At 48.9% G+C, this 15,926-nt stretch overlaps 1 protein-coding gene across 1 annotated transcript; it reads right to left on the bottom strand.

Moving 5' to 3' along the window:
* Positions 1-6,004: 6,004 nt before the first annotated feature.
* LOC138666206 (octapeptide-repeat protein T2-like) lies at positions 6,005-6,733 on the bottom strand. Its single transcript, XM_069754445.1, has one exon. The coding sequence runs from the start codon at positions 6,731-6,733 to the stop codon at positions 6,005-6,007; it is 729 nt and encodes a 242-aa protein (XP_069610546.1).
* Between the last annotated feature and the right edge of the window lie 9,193 nt (positions 6,734-15,926).

Below are 15,926 nucleotides of genomic sequence, written 5' to 3'. Positions count from 1 at the left end.
CGGAAACAAAACATCTCAGATATGTTTCCAAGGTCTGATTGGTTCGTTTGGTCTGGCCATTAGTCTGAGGATGGAAGGCCGAGGAGAAAGATAGGTCAATGCCCATCCTACCACAAAAGGCTCGCCAGAACCTCGAGACAAACTGGGAACCTCTGTCAGAAACAATATTCTCAGGAATGCCATGTAAACGAACCACATGCTGGAAGAACAAAGGCACCAAATCAGAGGAGGAAGGCAATTTAACCAAGGGCACCAGATGGACCATTTTAGAAAAGCGATCACAGACCACCCAAATGACCGACATTTTTTGAGAAACGGGAAGGTCAGAAATGAAATCCATCGAAATATGTGTCCAAGGCCTCTTCGGGACCGGCAAGGGCAAAAGCAACCCACTGGCACGTGAACAGCAGGGCTTAGCCCTAGCACAAATTCCACAGGACTGCACAAAAGCACGCACATCCCGCGACAGAGATGGCCACCAGAAGGATCTAGCAACCAACTCCCTGGTACCAAAGATTCCTGGATGACCGGCCAGCACCGAACAATGAAGTTCAGAGATAACTTTACTAGTCCACCTATCAGGGACGAACAGTTTCTCGGCCGGACAACGATCAGGTTTATTAGCCTGAAATTTCTGCAACACTCTCCGCAAATCAGGGGAGATGGCAGACACAATGACTCCTTCCTTGAGGATACTCGCCGGCTCAGATAACCCCGGAGAGTCGGGCACAAAACTCCTAGACAGAGCATCCGCCTTCACATTTTTAGAGCCCGGAAGGTATGAAATCACAAAATCAAAACGAGCAAAAAATAACGACCAACGGGCCTGTCTAGGATTCAAGCGCTTGGCAGACTCAAGATAAGTAAGGTTCTTATGATCAGTCAAAACCACCACGCGATGCTTAGCACCCTCAAGCCAATGACGCCACTCCTCGAATGCCCACTTCATGGCCAGCAACTCTCGGTTGCCCACATCATAATTACGCTCAGCAGCAGAAAATTTCCTGGAAAAGAAAGCACATGGTTTGAACACTGAGCAACCAGAACCTCTCTGTGACAAAACCGCCCCTGCACCAATCTCAGAAGCATCAACCTCGACCTGGAACGGAAGAGAAACATCAGGTTGACACAACACAGGGGCACAGCAAAAACGACGCTTCAACTCCTGAAAAGCTTCCACGGCAGCAGAAGACCAATTAACCAAATCAGCACCCTTCTTGGTCAAATCGGTCAATGGTCTGGCAATGCTAGAAAAATTACAGATGAAGCGACGATAAAAATTAGCAAAGCCCAGGAATTTCTGCAGACTTTTTAGAGATGTCGGCTGAGTCCAATCCTGGATGGCCTGAACCTTAACCGGATCCATCTCGATAGTAGAAGGGGAAAAGATGAACCCCAAAAATGAAACTTTCTGCACACCGAAGAGACACTTTGATCCCTTCACGAACAAGGAATTAGCACGCAGTACCTGGAAAACCATTCTGACTTGCTTCACATGAGACTCCCAATCATCTGAGAAGATCAAAATGTCATCCAAGTAAACAATCAAGAATTTATCCAGATACTCACGGAAAATGTCATGCATAAAAGACTGAAAAACAGATGGAGCATTGGCAAGTCCGAACGGCATCACCAGATACTCAAAATGACCCTCGGGCGTATTAAATGCCGTTTTCCATTCATCTCCCTGCCTGATTCTCACCAGATTATACGCACCACGAAGATCTATCTTAGTAAACCAACTAGCCCCCTTAATCCGAGCAAACAAGTCAGAAATCAATGGCAAGGGATACTGAAACTTAACAGTGATCTTATTAAGAAGGCGGTAATCAATACACGGTCTTAGCGAACCATCCTTCTTGGCTACAAAAAAGAACCCTGCTCCCAATGGTGACGACGATGGGCGAATATGTCCCTTCTCCAGGAACTCCTTCACATAACTGCGCATAGCGGTGTGTTCAGGTACGGACAAATTAAATAAACGACCCTTAGGGAATTTACTACCAGGAATCAAATCGATAGCACAATCACAATTCCTATGCGGAGGTAGGGCATCAGACTTGGACTCTTCAAATACATCCTGAAAGTCCGACAAGAACTCTGGGATGTCAGAAGGAATGGATGACGAAATAGACAAAAATGGAACATCACCATGTACTCCCTGACAACCACAGCTGGTTACTGACATAGAGTTCCAATCCAATACTGGATTATGGGTTTGTAGCCATGGCAACCCCAACACGACCACATCATGCAAATTATGCAGTACCAGAAAGCGAATAACTTCCTGATGTGCAGGAGCAATGCACATGGTCAGCTGGGCCCAGTACTGAGGCTTATTCTTGGCCAAAGGTGTAGCATCAATTCCTCTCAACGGAATAGGACACCGCAAAGGCTCCAAGAGAAATCCACAACGTTTAGCATAATCCAAATCCATCAGATTCAGGGCAGCGCCTGAATCCACAAACGCCATGACAGAATACGATGACAAAGAGCACATTAAGGTAATGGACAAAAGGAATTTGGACTGTACAGTACCAATAACGGCAGAGCTATCGAACCGCCTAGTGCGTTTAGGACAATTAGAAATAGCATGAGTAGAATCACCACAATAGAAACACAGTCTGTTCAGACGTCTGTGTTCTTGCCGTTCTACTTTAGTCATAGTCCTGTCGCACTGCATAGGCTCAGGTTTACTCTCAGACGATACCGCCAGATGGTGCACAGATTTACGCTCGCGCAAGCGACGACCGATCTGAATGGCCAAGGACATAGACTCATTCAAACCAGCAGGCATAGGAAATCCCACCATTACATCCTTAAGAGCTTCAGAGAGACCCTTTCTGAACAAAGCCGCTAGTGCAGATTCATTCCACAGAGTGAGTACTGACCACTTCCTAAATTTCTGACAATATACTTCTACATCATCCTGACCCTGGCATAAAGCCAGCAGATTTTTCTCAGCCTGATCCACTGAATTAGGCTCATCGTACAGCAATCCCAGCGCCTGGAAAAATGCATCAACATTACTCAATGCAGAATCTCCTGGTGCAAGAGAAAACGCCCAGTCCTGTGGGTCGTCGCGCAAAAAAGAAATAATAATCAAAACCTGTTGAATAGGATTACCAGAAGAATGAGGTTTCAAGGCCAAAAATAGCTTACAATTATTTCTGAAGCTCAGGAACTTAGTTCTGTCACCAAAAAACAAATCAGGAATCGGAATTCTTGGTTCTAGCATCGATTTCTGATCAATAGTATCTTGAATCTTTTGTACATTTACAACGAGATTATCCATTGAGGAGCACAGAGCCTGAATATCCATGTCCACAGCTGTGTCCTGAAGCACTCTAATGTCTAGGGGAAAAAAAAGACTGAAGACAGAGCTAAGAAAAAAAAATGCTGTCAGGATTTCTTTTTTCCCTCTATTGGGAATCATTGGTTTTGGCTCCTTGTACTGTTATGGCTGGCAATCAGGCAACACAGCGTGCAGTAATCAGCGCACATACAGAGATCTGGCAATAACCAAAAACAATAGGACGAGCTCTGAGACGTGGAATCTCTGTAGACTGCAGTACCTGATCTATCCTCACACAACTATAAGCAGCAGTGGATTGCGCCTATCACTACCTATGCAACTCGACACTGCCTGAGGAGCTGACTAGCCTGAAGATAGAAATACAAGCCTGACTTACCTCAGAGAAATACCCCAAAGGAATAGGCAGCCCCCCACATATAATGACTGTTAGCAAGATGAAAAGACAAACGTAGGAATGAAATAGATTCAGCAAAGTGAGGCCCGATATTCTAGACAGAGCGAGGATAGCAAAGAGAACTATGCAGTCTACAAAAAACCCTAAAACGAAAACCACGCAAAGGGGCAAAAAGACCCACCGTGCCGAACTAACAGCACGGCGGTGCACTCCTTTGCTTCTCAGAGCTTCCAGCAAAAGTTAGTAGCAAGCTGGACAGAAAAAACAGAAAACAAACTAGAAGCACTTATCTAGCAGAGCAGCAGGCCCAAGGAAAGATGCAGTAGCTCAGATCCAACACTGGAACATTGACAAGGAGCAAGGAAGACAGACTCAGGTGGAGCTAAATAGCAAGGCAGCCAACGAGCTCACCAAAACACCTGAGAGAGGAAGCCCAGAGACTGCAATACCACTTGTGACCACAGAAGTGAATTCAGCCACAGAATTCACAACAGATCTCCTACTGAAATGTATGTTCAGTAAATGCAGTCAATACTTGGTCACGGCTCCTTTTCCATCAATTACTGCATCAATGCAGCGTGGCCTGGAGGCGATCAGCCTGTGGCACTGCTGAGGGGTTATGGAAGCCCAGGTTGCTTTGATAGCAGCCTTCAGCTCGTCTGCATTGTTGGTCTGGTGTCTCATCTTCCTCTTGACAATACTCCATAGATTCTCTATGGGGTTAAGATCAGTCGAGTTTGCTGCCAATCAAGCACAGTGATACTGTTGTTTGTACACCAGGTAATGGTACTTTTAGCAGTGTGGACAGGGACCAAGTCCTGCTGGAGAATGACATTTCCATCTCCAAGAAGCTTGTCGGCAGAGGGAAGCATGAAGTGCTCTACAATGTCCTGGTAGACGACTGCACTGACTTTGGTCTTGATAAAACACAGTGGACCTACACCAGCAGATGACATGGCTCCCCAAACCATCACTGATTGTGGAAACTTCACACTAGACCTCCAGCAGTTTGGATTGTGGCCTCCACTCTTCCTCCAGACTCTGGGACCTGGATTTCCAAATGAAATGCAAAATTTACTTTCATCTGAAAACACCTTGGACCACTGACAACAGTCCAGTTCTTTTTCTCCTTGGCCCAGGTAAGACGCTTCTGGCGTTGTCTATTGGTCATGAGTGGCTGACACAAGGAATGTGACACTTGTAGTCCATGTCCTGGACACGTCTGTGTGTGGTGGCTCTTGAAGCAATGACTCCAGCAGCAGTCCACTCCTTGTGAATCTCCCCCATGTTTTTGAATGGCCTTTTCTTAACAATCCTTTCCAGGCTGCGGTTATCCCGGCTGCTTGTGCACCTTTTTCTACCGCACCTTTTCCTTCCACTCCACTTTCCATTATTATGCTTGGATACAGCACTCTGAACAGCCGGCTTCTTTAGCAATGACCTTTTGTGACTTCCCCTCCTTGTAGAGTGTGTCAGTGACGCCTTCTGGGCGGCACGGTGGCGCAGTGGTTAGCACTGCAGCGCTGGAGTCCTGGGTTCAAACCCCACCAAGGACAACATCTGCTAAGAGTTTGTATGTTCTCTCCGTGTTTGCGTGGGTTTCCTCCCACATTCCAAAGACATACTGATAGGGAATTTAGATTGTGAGCCCCATCGGGGACAGTGATAATGTGTGCAAAATGTAAAGCGCTGCGGAATATGTTAGCGCTATATAAAAATAAAGATTATTATTATTATTCTGGACATCTGTCAGGTCAGCAGTCTTCCCCATGATTGTGGAGCTACTGAAACAGACTAAGTGACCTTTCTAAACGGTTAGGAAGCCTGTTTTTGTTAATTATTCTAATTTACTGAGATAATGACTTTTGGGTTTTCATTGGCTGTAAGCCATAATCATCAACATTAACAGAAATAAACACATGAACTAGATCCCTCTGTATGTAATGTCTCTATATATGATTTTCACTTTTTATATTGATGAACTGAAATAAATTTAATTTTTGATGATATTCTAATTTAGTGAGAAGCTCCTGTATATACTTATTATCGCTCTATTATCTATGTTTAAAAACGCACAGCAGCTCTCTGTGAATGACAACACCTATAGCATCAATCAAAATATCAACTTCTAACTGTATGGTCCCTCAGGAAGATGAACTTACAAAAAAAAGCGAAGGTTCCTAGCACATAATTTGGCCAATTCATGTGAGGCCATCAACCACGGCAAGGTGACAGTGGCGCATATTCACACTAGGGAGGTGCTGGTCAGGTTCTTTATGTATATCTATTATCAATCATCCACCCCTCTCCTCCCTTTCCCTCTGTTCTCCCCTCTTTCCCTGTTCTCCCAGCTCTTCTCTTTCCCTCTGTTCTCTCCTCTCTTTCCCTGTTCTCTCCTTTCCTCTCCCCCTCTGTTCTTTCCTCCTCTTTCTCTCTGTTCTCTCCTCCCTTTCCCTCTGTTCTCTCCTCTCCTCTTTCCCTGTTCTCTCCTCTTTCCCTGTTCTCTCCTTTCCTCTCCCCCTGTTCTTTCCTCCTCTTTCTCTCTGTTCTCTCCTCCCTTTCCCTCTGTTCTCTCCTCTTTCCCTGTTCTCCCCTCTCTTCTCTTTCCCTCTGTTCTCTCCTCTTTCCCTGTTCTCTCCTTTCCTCTTTCCCTGTTCTCTCCTCCCTTTCCCTCTGTTCTCTCCTCTTCTCTTTCCCTGTTCTCTCCTCTTTCCCTCTGTTCTCTCCTCTTTCCCTCTGTTCTCTCCTCCCCTCTCTTTCCCTCTGTTCTCTCCTCTTTCCCTCTGTTCTCTCCTCTCCTTCCCTCTGTTCTCTCCTCTTTCCCTCTGTTCTCTCCTCCCCTCTCTTTCCCTCTGTTCTCTCCTCTTTCCCTCTGTTCTCTCCTCTTTCCCTCTGTTCTCTCCTCCCCTCTCTTTCCCTCTGTTCTCTCCTCTTTCCCTCTGTTCTCTCCTCTTTCCCTCTGTTCTCTCCTCCCCTCTCTTTCCCTCTGTTCTCTCCTCTCTTTCCCTCTGTTCTCTCCTCATTCCCTCTCTCCTCTCCTCTTTCCCTGTTCCCCCTCCCCTCGGTTTTCCCCTCTCCACATTCCCTCTCTACTATCCTCCCTTTCCCTCTGTGCTCTCCTCCCTTTACCTCTGCTCTCTCCTCTTTCCCTGTTCTCTCCTCTCCTCCCCTCGGTTTTCCCCTCTCCACATTCCCTCTCTTCTATCCTCCCTTTCCCTCTGCTCTCTCCTCTTTCCCTGTTCTCTCCTCTCCTCCCCTCGGTTTTTCCCTCTCCTCATTCCCTCTCTCCTCCCTTTCCTCTCTTCTCTCCTCTCGGTTCTCTCCTCGCCTCCCTTCAGACATTATCATACACTGACTGTAGCACCTTGGACACGCTGTCGCTTTCCGTCTCGTCTCCCCTCTGGCGGCCCTACTCTGCATATCACGCCCCTCCCACATCTCTAGCTACATCCCATTGGCCTCATGGATGTCACCTGTCCGCTTCCAGTCTCTGCCTCAGGCTGAGCTGATTGGCTGCCTGGCGTCGCGGGGCCGGTCCCAAATGTCAGTCAAACTCCTGTGGGCGGAGCTAAAGAAGAGAGGGCTGATGGGAACTGTAGTCTAAGAGCAGCCAACGCCCTGCCCCAAGCGGACACGTGGTGGACCGTAGACTGGTCCTTGTAACGGCAGTGATGACTGTTTGTGCCCGGTGTATGACGGCTCCACACTATAAACCGACTGGGACACCGTAGAGGTCTCTGTACCGAGCTTTATGCAGGAGCAGAGTAATTGTGGAACTACAAGTCCCAGCATGCGCTGACTATAGCGCCTGTAATAACCTCACTGCAGGCAGTGTAATGTTCTAGCACTGCAGCTCTTGTCACTGCTGACTGCAGGGTCATTCCTTCCTTCTCTGCCATGTGGGCACCACCACAGGGAAAAGGGTCCAGGCAGTAATGAGTTAACCGGCTGCATCCCATGTCAGCAGGTGCATGCTGGTGCTTGTAGTCCCTCTGCTGCTAATTCTGCCCCGTGTAATGTAATAGTGTGCTGCAGCCGCTGGGACATACTTTATGGCTGGCGTGATATATACAGGGCGCGACTCCGCTAATAGAGGGACCCAATTCCCCTCTGTGACTGGTCTGTGGGGTCCGAGACCACCGATGACCAGTACAGGGGGGTCCGCCAAGTCTGTGTGTGAGAAATCAATCTATTCTCTATTTTCTTGCAGTTCACATCGCGGCCTCTGGTCAGGGGTGGCGCTGTTTAGAGACGTTTCCAATTCCCCCCTTCATTTTTGCATTGGGCTTCATTGTGGTTGGCCTATGTGTGAGCGCGTCACACCCTGAGCGATCTCCCAGTCACGTAGTTCCAGGGTCCGTCCTCCTGTTTTACAGAGATTCCCATCTTCATAGATCTGTCTTGTAAATTAAAGCACATTTGTAATTCGCTGTTTATTAACATTTGCAGCCGTTCTTGAGATATTAACACTTTTCTCTTGTTTACAGCTTGTTGCCTAGGAAACCGACCACCGCTGCTGTCTAGCTTCGGTATTAGGAGGTAACAGCGTCCAGTGACCCTGTCCTGGGTCTAAAACGGCGCTTACATGATTAATAGAAAAGAGTTTGTAAGCCCTGAGTATGTTCAGCCAGCGATGCTACGCAGCAGCGGTGGTCGGTCTCCTAGGCAACAGGCTGTAAACAAAGGAAAAATGCTAAAAAGCTCAAGAATTGATGAAAATGTTAACAAATAGTAAATGACAAAGTTTTGCATTTTTTGCCAGTGCTATACAATACCAGTGTCTACAGAGCAATCTATGCCTGCCAGAGCGATGGGTGTCCACGTCGTACACGCTGCAGCCAATCAGCACCCGCAGTGGTCAGGTCATAGGTGGTCAGTGACGTCATCACTTCTGGTCCAGCAGAGGTGGAGGAGTGCGGGCTGAGGGCAGCGTGTCCCCGCCCCGGCGCCAGTAAGAAAAGGTTTGAAAGTTGTGGCCGACTCCTGTAATATCGAGGATCACAGATGTCACAGAGTATGCGGAGCGTCGTGTGCTGTGTGGGGGGCTGCGTGGTGCGTCGTGTGCTGTGTGGGGGGCTGCGTGGTCAGAGCCCCCATCATGGAAAGTGCCCACTGATGGGTCATGGATCTCCAGACTGGACCATGGACGTCGGCGGCCCGGTCTGATGAATCAGGGTTCCCATCATGTGGACGGACGGTGTGTGCGACACTTAGGTGACACCCACCGCGGTGGGCTATGGAGGGAGACGAGCCGGCGGAGGCCGTGGGACGGAATTACATCCTGTTATGGTAAATAATGAAGTTATTTTATATGGAAATGATTTCAGGTAATAACTAATACCGGAAGCCCCCCAGCCCTGGAGCCCCCACGTACATGAGTGATGGGCTGCAATGACCTAATGCAGGATCTGCGGTGCTGGACATGCAAACAAAAGGGTGAGGGGCCGCGCATCCTGAGTGGGGGCTGCCACTAAGTGCTGAACGCCGCAAGAAATGGACTTTCTGCAGGTTAAGTATTCATGAGGCAGAAGGAAGCTTAATGGAAACTGCAGATTGTGATGTGTGTGTAGAACAGCCGGCGTCCCCCAGGAGCTGCTGATGCAACCACCATCCAGAGAGGCCGGGGGTCTGCTGTGGATATAGAGGGGGGCGGGGGTCTGTTGTGGATATATAGGGGGGCCGGGGATCTGCTGTGGATATATAGAGGGGCCGGGGGTCTGCTGTGGATATAGAGGGGGGCGGGGGGTCTGCTGTGGATATACAGAGGGGCCGGGGGTCTGCTGTGGATATAGAGGGGGGCGGGGGTCTGTTGTGGATATATAGGGGGGCCGGGGATCTGCTGTGGATATATAGAGGGGCCGGGGGTCTGCTGTGGATATAGAGGGGGGCGGGGGGTCTGCTGTGGATATACAGAGGGGCCGGGGGTCTGCTGTGGATATATAGAGGGGCCGGGGGTCTGCTGTGGATATATAGGGGGGCCGGCTGTGGATATACAGAGGGACCGGGGGTCTGCCGTGGATATATAGGGGGGCCAGGGGTCTGCCGTGGATATATAGAGGGGCCGGGGGTCTGCTGTGGATATATAGAGGGGCCGGGGATCTGCTGTGGATATACAGAGGGGCCGGAGGTCTGCCCTCCTCCAGGATGGGGGTACAGAAGTTCTGTCCATTTTGTGATAATATACATAAAGCTGAGAGATCAGATTACAGCTCAGCGACCATTTACCGTAATTCATCCACTCCGGATCACGTCCGATATTGGGATTTGTGATCGTTTCTATGTCACGAGTCAGACACGTCACAAGGGTGGAGATCTAGTATGTGGGGTCCCATTGATCTTGGTGGGGGTCTGCTTTCATTGGTGACTTCCCCACATGGATATCTATATACATAATTCGCTGATTGGTCTCGGCAGCTGCCTGTCATGGCTGCCGCGACCAATCAGCGACGGGCACAGTCGTATTAGTCCCTCCCCTGCACTCACTGCCCGGCGCCCGCTCCGTAATCCCCTCCACTCACCGCTCACACAGGGTTAATGGCAGCGGTAACGGCCCGCGGTGTAACGCGCTCCTTTACCGCTGCTATTAACCCTGTGTGTCCCCAACTATTTACTATTGGTGCTGCCTATGCAGCATCAATAGTAAAAATAGGTCATGTTAAAAATAATTTAAAAAAACCTGCTATACTCACCCTCCGCCGCCTTTCTCACTCCTCGCCACGCTCACGGGACCGCTCCATTGCAAGCGGCAGCTTCCGCTCCCAGGTCTGGTGTGCGACAAGGACCTGCTGTGACGTCACGGTCATGTGACTGCGACGTCATCATAGGTCCTGCTCACACCAGCCCTGGGACAGGACCAGAAGCTGCTGCTTGCAATGGAGCGGTGACCGGTCCCGGGAGCGTGGCGAGGAGTGAGAAAGGTGGCGGAGGGTAAGTATAGCAGGACTTCAACGGGCTATAGGTGAGTATATGTTTATTTTTATTTTTTTTAACTCTATACTACGTGGCTCTGTGCTGGCCAATACACTACGTGACTGGGCAATATACTACGTGGCTCTGCTATATACTATGTGGCTGGGCAATAGACCGTACTACGTGGCTGTGCTATATACTATGTGGCTGGTCAATATACTACATGACTGGGCAATATACTACGTGAGTGGGCAATATACTACGTGACTGGGCAATATACTACGTCGCTGTGCAATATAGTAAGTGACTGGGCAATATACTACGTGACTGGGCAATATACTACGTGGCTGGGCAATATACTACATGGCTGGGCAATATACTACGTGGGCTGGGCAATATACTACGTCGCTGTGCAATATACTACGTGGCTGGGCAATATACTACGTGGCTGGGCAATATACTACGTGGCTGGGCAATATACTACGTGGCTGGGCAATATACTACGTGGCTGGGCAATATACTACGTGGCTGGGCAATATACTACGTGACTGGGCAATATACTACGTGGCTGGGCAATATACTACGTGGCTGGGCAATATACTACGTGACTGGGCAATATACTACGTGGCTGGGCAATATACTACGTGGCTGGGCAATATACTACGTGGCTGGGCAATATACTACGTGGCTGGGCAATATACTACGTGGCTGGGCAATATACTACGTGGCTGGGCAATATACTACGTGACTGGGCAATATACTACGTGGCTGGGCAATATACTACGTGGCTGGGCAATATACTACGTGGCTGGGCAATATACTACATGGCTGGACAATATACTACGTGGCTGGGCAATATACTACGTGGCTGGGCAATATACTACATGGCTGGACAATATACTACGTGGCTGGGCAATATACTACGTGGCTGGGCAATATACTACGTGGACATGCATATTCTAAAATACCCGATGCATTAGAATCGGGCAACCATCGAGTAATAGACATAACAGCCCATGGTGATCCCATACAGGGGTCTTGTGGAAGCACACGAGATAGATGTATATAACGGCTGTCCGTGAAGGGTGAAGTGAGTGTGCCGCCATCATGTCGCACATTGACCTGCAGCTCAGGATGTTGCCCTTTGATACTTGCAGTGTGGTGTAGCAGCCGGATGCGGCAGATGGTCGGCAAAGTGTCATAAAATCTGTCTGCCGCCCCTTGTCCTATCACAGAGTCATGGTGATGCCCCAACACGAGCAGGAGCCGTTATATCTGACTCCATATTCACGTCTATTGATTAGAGGAGAGAAAAGCTCCTGGAGGGGAATGTGGATTGGACTTTTCTCCTTATAGAAAATATCCAGCTCACCGACAAGTGTGTTATGTTTCACCGGTAATGCAGGGATGTGAAGCTTGGGTTGGCCGAGAGGTAGAAAAGGAGTCAAAAAGGTACATTCAGGAAAAATATTGTGAAAAATAGACTTACCGGTAATTCGGTTTCTAGTAACATTCCACGACAGCAGTATCGGAGGATGTCTCACGCCCTAATAGGGGACAGAAAACAGAGAGGTTAAATACCCCTGCCCTTCCTGTAACCACCAGTGTTTTTTTCTGGACACAGTAGCATGTATAGTTACCACTTAAGTGCAGGAATCATCCAATAAGAATATCAGATAGGGAGGGAAATTAGTGCTGTCGTGGAAGGTTCCTAGAAACCGAATTACCGGTAAGCCTAATTCTATTTTCTCCAGTCACCTTCCACGACAGCAGTATCGGAGTGATACCAACAGCTAATTTCTTTAGGGAGGGACAACTGCCTGCAGAACACGTCTGCCAAACGATAGGTCCCTATTGAAATTTAGCCTGTAATGCCTGGTGAATGTATGGACTGACGACCAGGTGGCAGCTCTGCATATCTGCTGACGATGCGTTCCCTCTCTCTGCCCAGGACGTCGAGACTGAATGGGTGGAGTGAGCTTTTAGCGATGCCGGGGGTGCAAGCTTCCGGGATGAGTATGCAAGACAAATGGCCTGTTTGATCCAGTTAGCGATCATACTTTTAGCAGCTTTCTTGCCTTTATTCCGTCCTGACCACTGGACGAAAAAGTTTTGGTCTATCCTCCAACCCTCCGTTTGTTGGAGGTAGAAGAGGACCACCCTGCGGACATCCAGGGTGTGAAATGTTTCTTCCTTCGGATTAGAGGGATTTGCACAAAATGAGGGTAAGACAATATCTTGACTTCTGTGGAAGTCTGAGACTACCTTAGGCATAAAGGCAGGGTCTAGCTTAAGGATTATGCTATCCATGGTTATTGTTAGGTATGGCTCCTGTACTGATAAAGCCTGTAAGGCTTCTTTCACACTAGCGTCGGAATCTCCCCGTCGCAATGCGTCGGGGAGAGATTCCGACGCTAGCGTTTAACGCATTGCACAATGGAGGCAGCGGATGCATTTCTCCGGCGCATCCGCTGCCCCATTGTAAGGTGCGGGGAGGTAACATAGTAACATAGTTAGTAAGGCCGAAAAAAGACATTTGTCCATCCAGTTCAGCCTATATTCCATCATGCGCGGTCGGAAAAAGCGGTCCGTCAGGAGCAAAAAACGTTGCATGTAGCGTTTTTTGCTCCCGACGGTCCGCCAAAGCACGACGCATCCGTCGCTCGACGGATGCGACGTGTGGCAATCCGTCGCAAATGCGTCGTCAATACAAGTCTATGGGGAAAAAACGCATCTTGCAAGCACTTTTGCAGGATGAGTTTTTTCTGCAAAACGACGCATTGTGACGGATTGCAGAAAACACTAGTGTGAAAGTAGCCTAACTCTCCTATACGCCTAGCGGTAGTGATTGCTACTAGGAAGACAGTCTTCAGGGTATGTGCACACGTCAGGATTTCTTGCAGAAATTTTCCTGACAAAAACCGGACATTTCTGCCAGAAATCCGCATGCGTTTTTACCGCGATTTTGACGCGTTTGACGCGTTTTTTGTGCGTTTTTTCCAAAATGCATAGAATTGCGGGAAAAACGCAGAAAATCCGCAAAAATAATGAACATGCTCATTTTTTTACCGCGATGCGTTTTTTTCCATGTGCACATAACATGCAGAATGCATTCTAAATGATAGAATGTATAATGTATGCGTTTTTAATGAGTTTTTATAGCGTTTTTACCGCAAAAAAAAACACGAAAAAACCTGAACGTGTGCACATAGCCTGAGGGTCAGGATTTTTAAACTGATGGCTGATAAGGGCTCAAAGGGGTCCCTGGTCAGGCTATTTAGTACAAGGTTCAAATCCCAAGGAGGGGTCTGGACCTGGAGCCTAGGACGAATCCTAGCCACAGATGTCATGAAACATTTAACCCAACAGTGGCCTGCTAAATCCTGATTAAAAAAGGAACCTAGTGCCGACACCTGAACTTTTAGGCTGCGTGTCCACTTTCAGGATGGCCGGCGGTATCGTCGGAGCGGCTTTGCCGCTCTGCGGTAAGCCCCGCCCCCTTCTGGAACGCGATGATGCCGGATGTGTTCATAGCACACATCCGGCATCATCGCACCCATCGCATAGGGCCCTGTGCTATATCTTGCGGCGACGCAGCGTCGCCGCAAGATATACGGACATGCTGCGATCTGAAAAGACGCGCAGCATGTCCGGAGTCGCAGGGCCGCCGCGTGCGTGTTACCACGCATAGTGGAGACGGGATTTCATTAAATCCCCTCCACTATGCTGTAACATCAGGACGCTGCGTGTTTGACGCTGCGTCTCTATGCAGCGTCAGACACGCAGCGTTTCCTGCACGTGGAAACATACCCTTAAGGTGCTAGGTGAGAGCCCTAACTCCAGTCCCTTTTGGAGAAATTCTAATATTTGAGCGATGTTGGGATGAAATGGATCAGGTTTGTTTGGGGCACACCAGGATGAAAATTTTTTCCAAACCTTGCCATAGATGGCGTTCGTTATAGATTTCCTACTTTTTTGTAGGTTTTGAATGACGTCATCTGAGAGACCTCTAGCTCTCAGAATCTCAGCCTCAATAACCAGGCTGCTAGTTTCAGCCTGTACATGTCTGTGTAGCAGTGGTCCCTGCTGAAGAAGGTCTACTATCTGAGGTAGAAGTATCGGGCCTTCCAGAGACATGTCTGTTAGTGCGCCGTACCAGCTTCTTCCTGGCCACATTGATGCTACCAGAATTGTTGTGACTCGATCCGCCCGGATCTTTTGTAACGTTCTTGGCAACATGGGAATTGGTGGGAAGGCGTATGCCAGAGCAAACTTCCAAGGATGGGAGAAGGCGTCCAGTCCCTGAGCCCCGCTTGAGAGGTTGAGGGAGAAGAAAGTGTTCGACTTTGTGTTCTGACTGTTGGCAAACAGATCCACATTGGGACTTCCCCATCTCCGGACTAGGGATAGGAACACCTCTTGGTTCAAGGACCATTCTCCAGGATGGAAAACTCTCCTGCTTAGGAAGTCCGCCTGGGCGTTGTCTGACCCCTTTATGTGTACTGCCGAGATGGACAGGAGATGTCTTTCTCCCCAGGAAAAAATCCTTGCAGCGATTGATTTTAGGCTGGTGTATTCCGTGCCTCCCTGGTGTCGGAGGTAGGCCACCGTAGTTGTGTTTTGGGACATTATCCGTACATGGTGACCCTGGATGAGGACAGATGCGGCTTTTAGCGCCTCCTCCACTGCTTTCAGTTCTCTCAGATTCGAGGATCTGGACCTGATGCTTGGGGGCTACAACGCCTGGAAGTGGGAACCTTCTATTTTGGTGCCCCAACCTCTCTGGCTCGCATCTGTTGTGAGCACCTTCAGAGGCATTTGATCCCAGCTGACTCTTCTTTGAAGGTTCTGGGAGTTCAGCCACCATGAGAGGGGGGATTTCACGCGATTGGGGAGGGGAATCCTCCTGGTTAAAGCATTCTGGCGTCCTTTTGAATGCATCAGGATGTGGGTCTGAAGGACTCTTGTGTAGGCCTGGGCCCAGGAGACTGCCTGGATGCAGGACGTCAACGAATCCAGGATTGACATCGAGTCCCTTAGGGTCGGAGAATTCTGGCTCCTGAACCTGGAGATCCTGTGGACGAGATCGTCCCGACGGTCCCTGGGTAAGAAGGATATTCTTTCCCTTGAGTCCAGAACTCCTAGAAATGCTTTCCTCGGAGATGGATGGAGGTCCGACTTCTCCAAGTTCGGAATCCATCCCAGTGATTTCAGGATGTCGGATGAAAACCACTGCTTCTGACATGATCTTGGTAAAGACCCAAGGAGCTGATGAGACTCCAAATGGAAGAACATTGAACCGATAAT

This window comes from Ranitomeya imitator, chromosome 2, assembly GCF_032444005.1.
Source record: "Ranitomeya imitator isolate aRanImi1 chromosome 2, aRanImi1.pri, whole genome shotgun sequence".
NCBI classification, from domain to species: Eukaryota; Metazoa; Chordata; class Amphibia; order Anura; family Dendrobatidae; genus Ranitomeya; species Ranitomeya imitator.
Note: the sequence above shows the minus strand (reverse complement) of the source record. Positions and strands in the feature narration are given on the sequence as shown.

Coding starts and splice junctions, on each gene's coding strand:
- LOC138666206 (XM_069754445.1), bottom strand. CDS start 6,733: ATGAGGAGAGAACAGAGGGAAAGAGAGGAGAGAACAGAGGGAAAGAGA.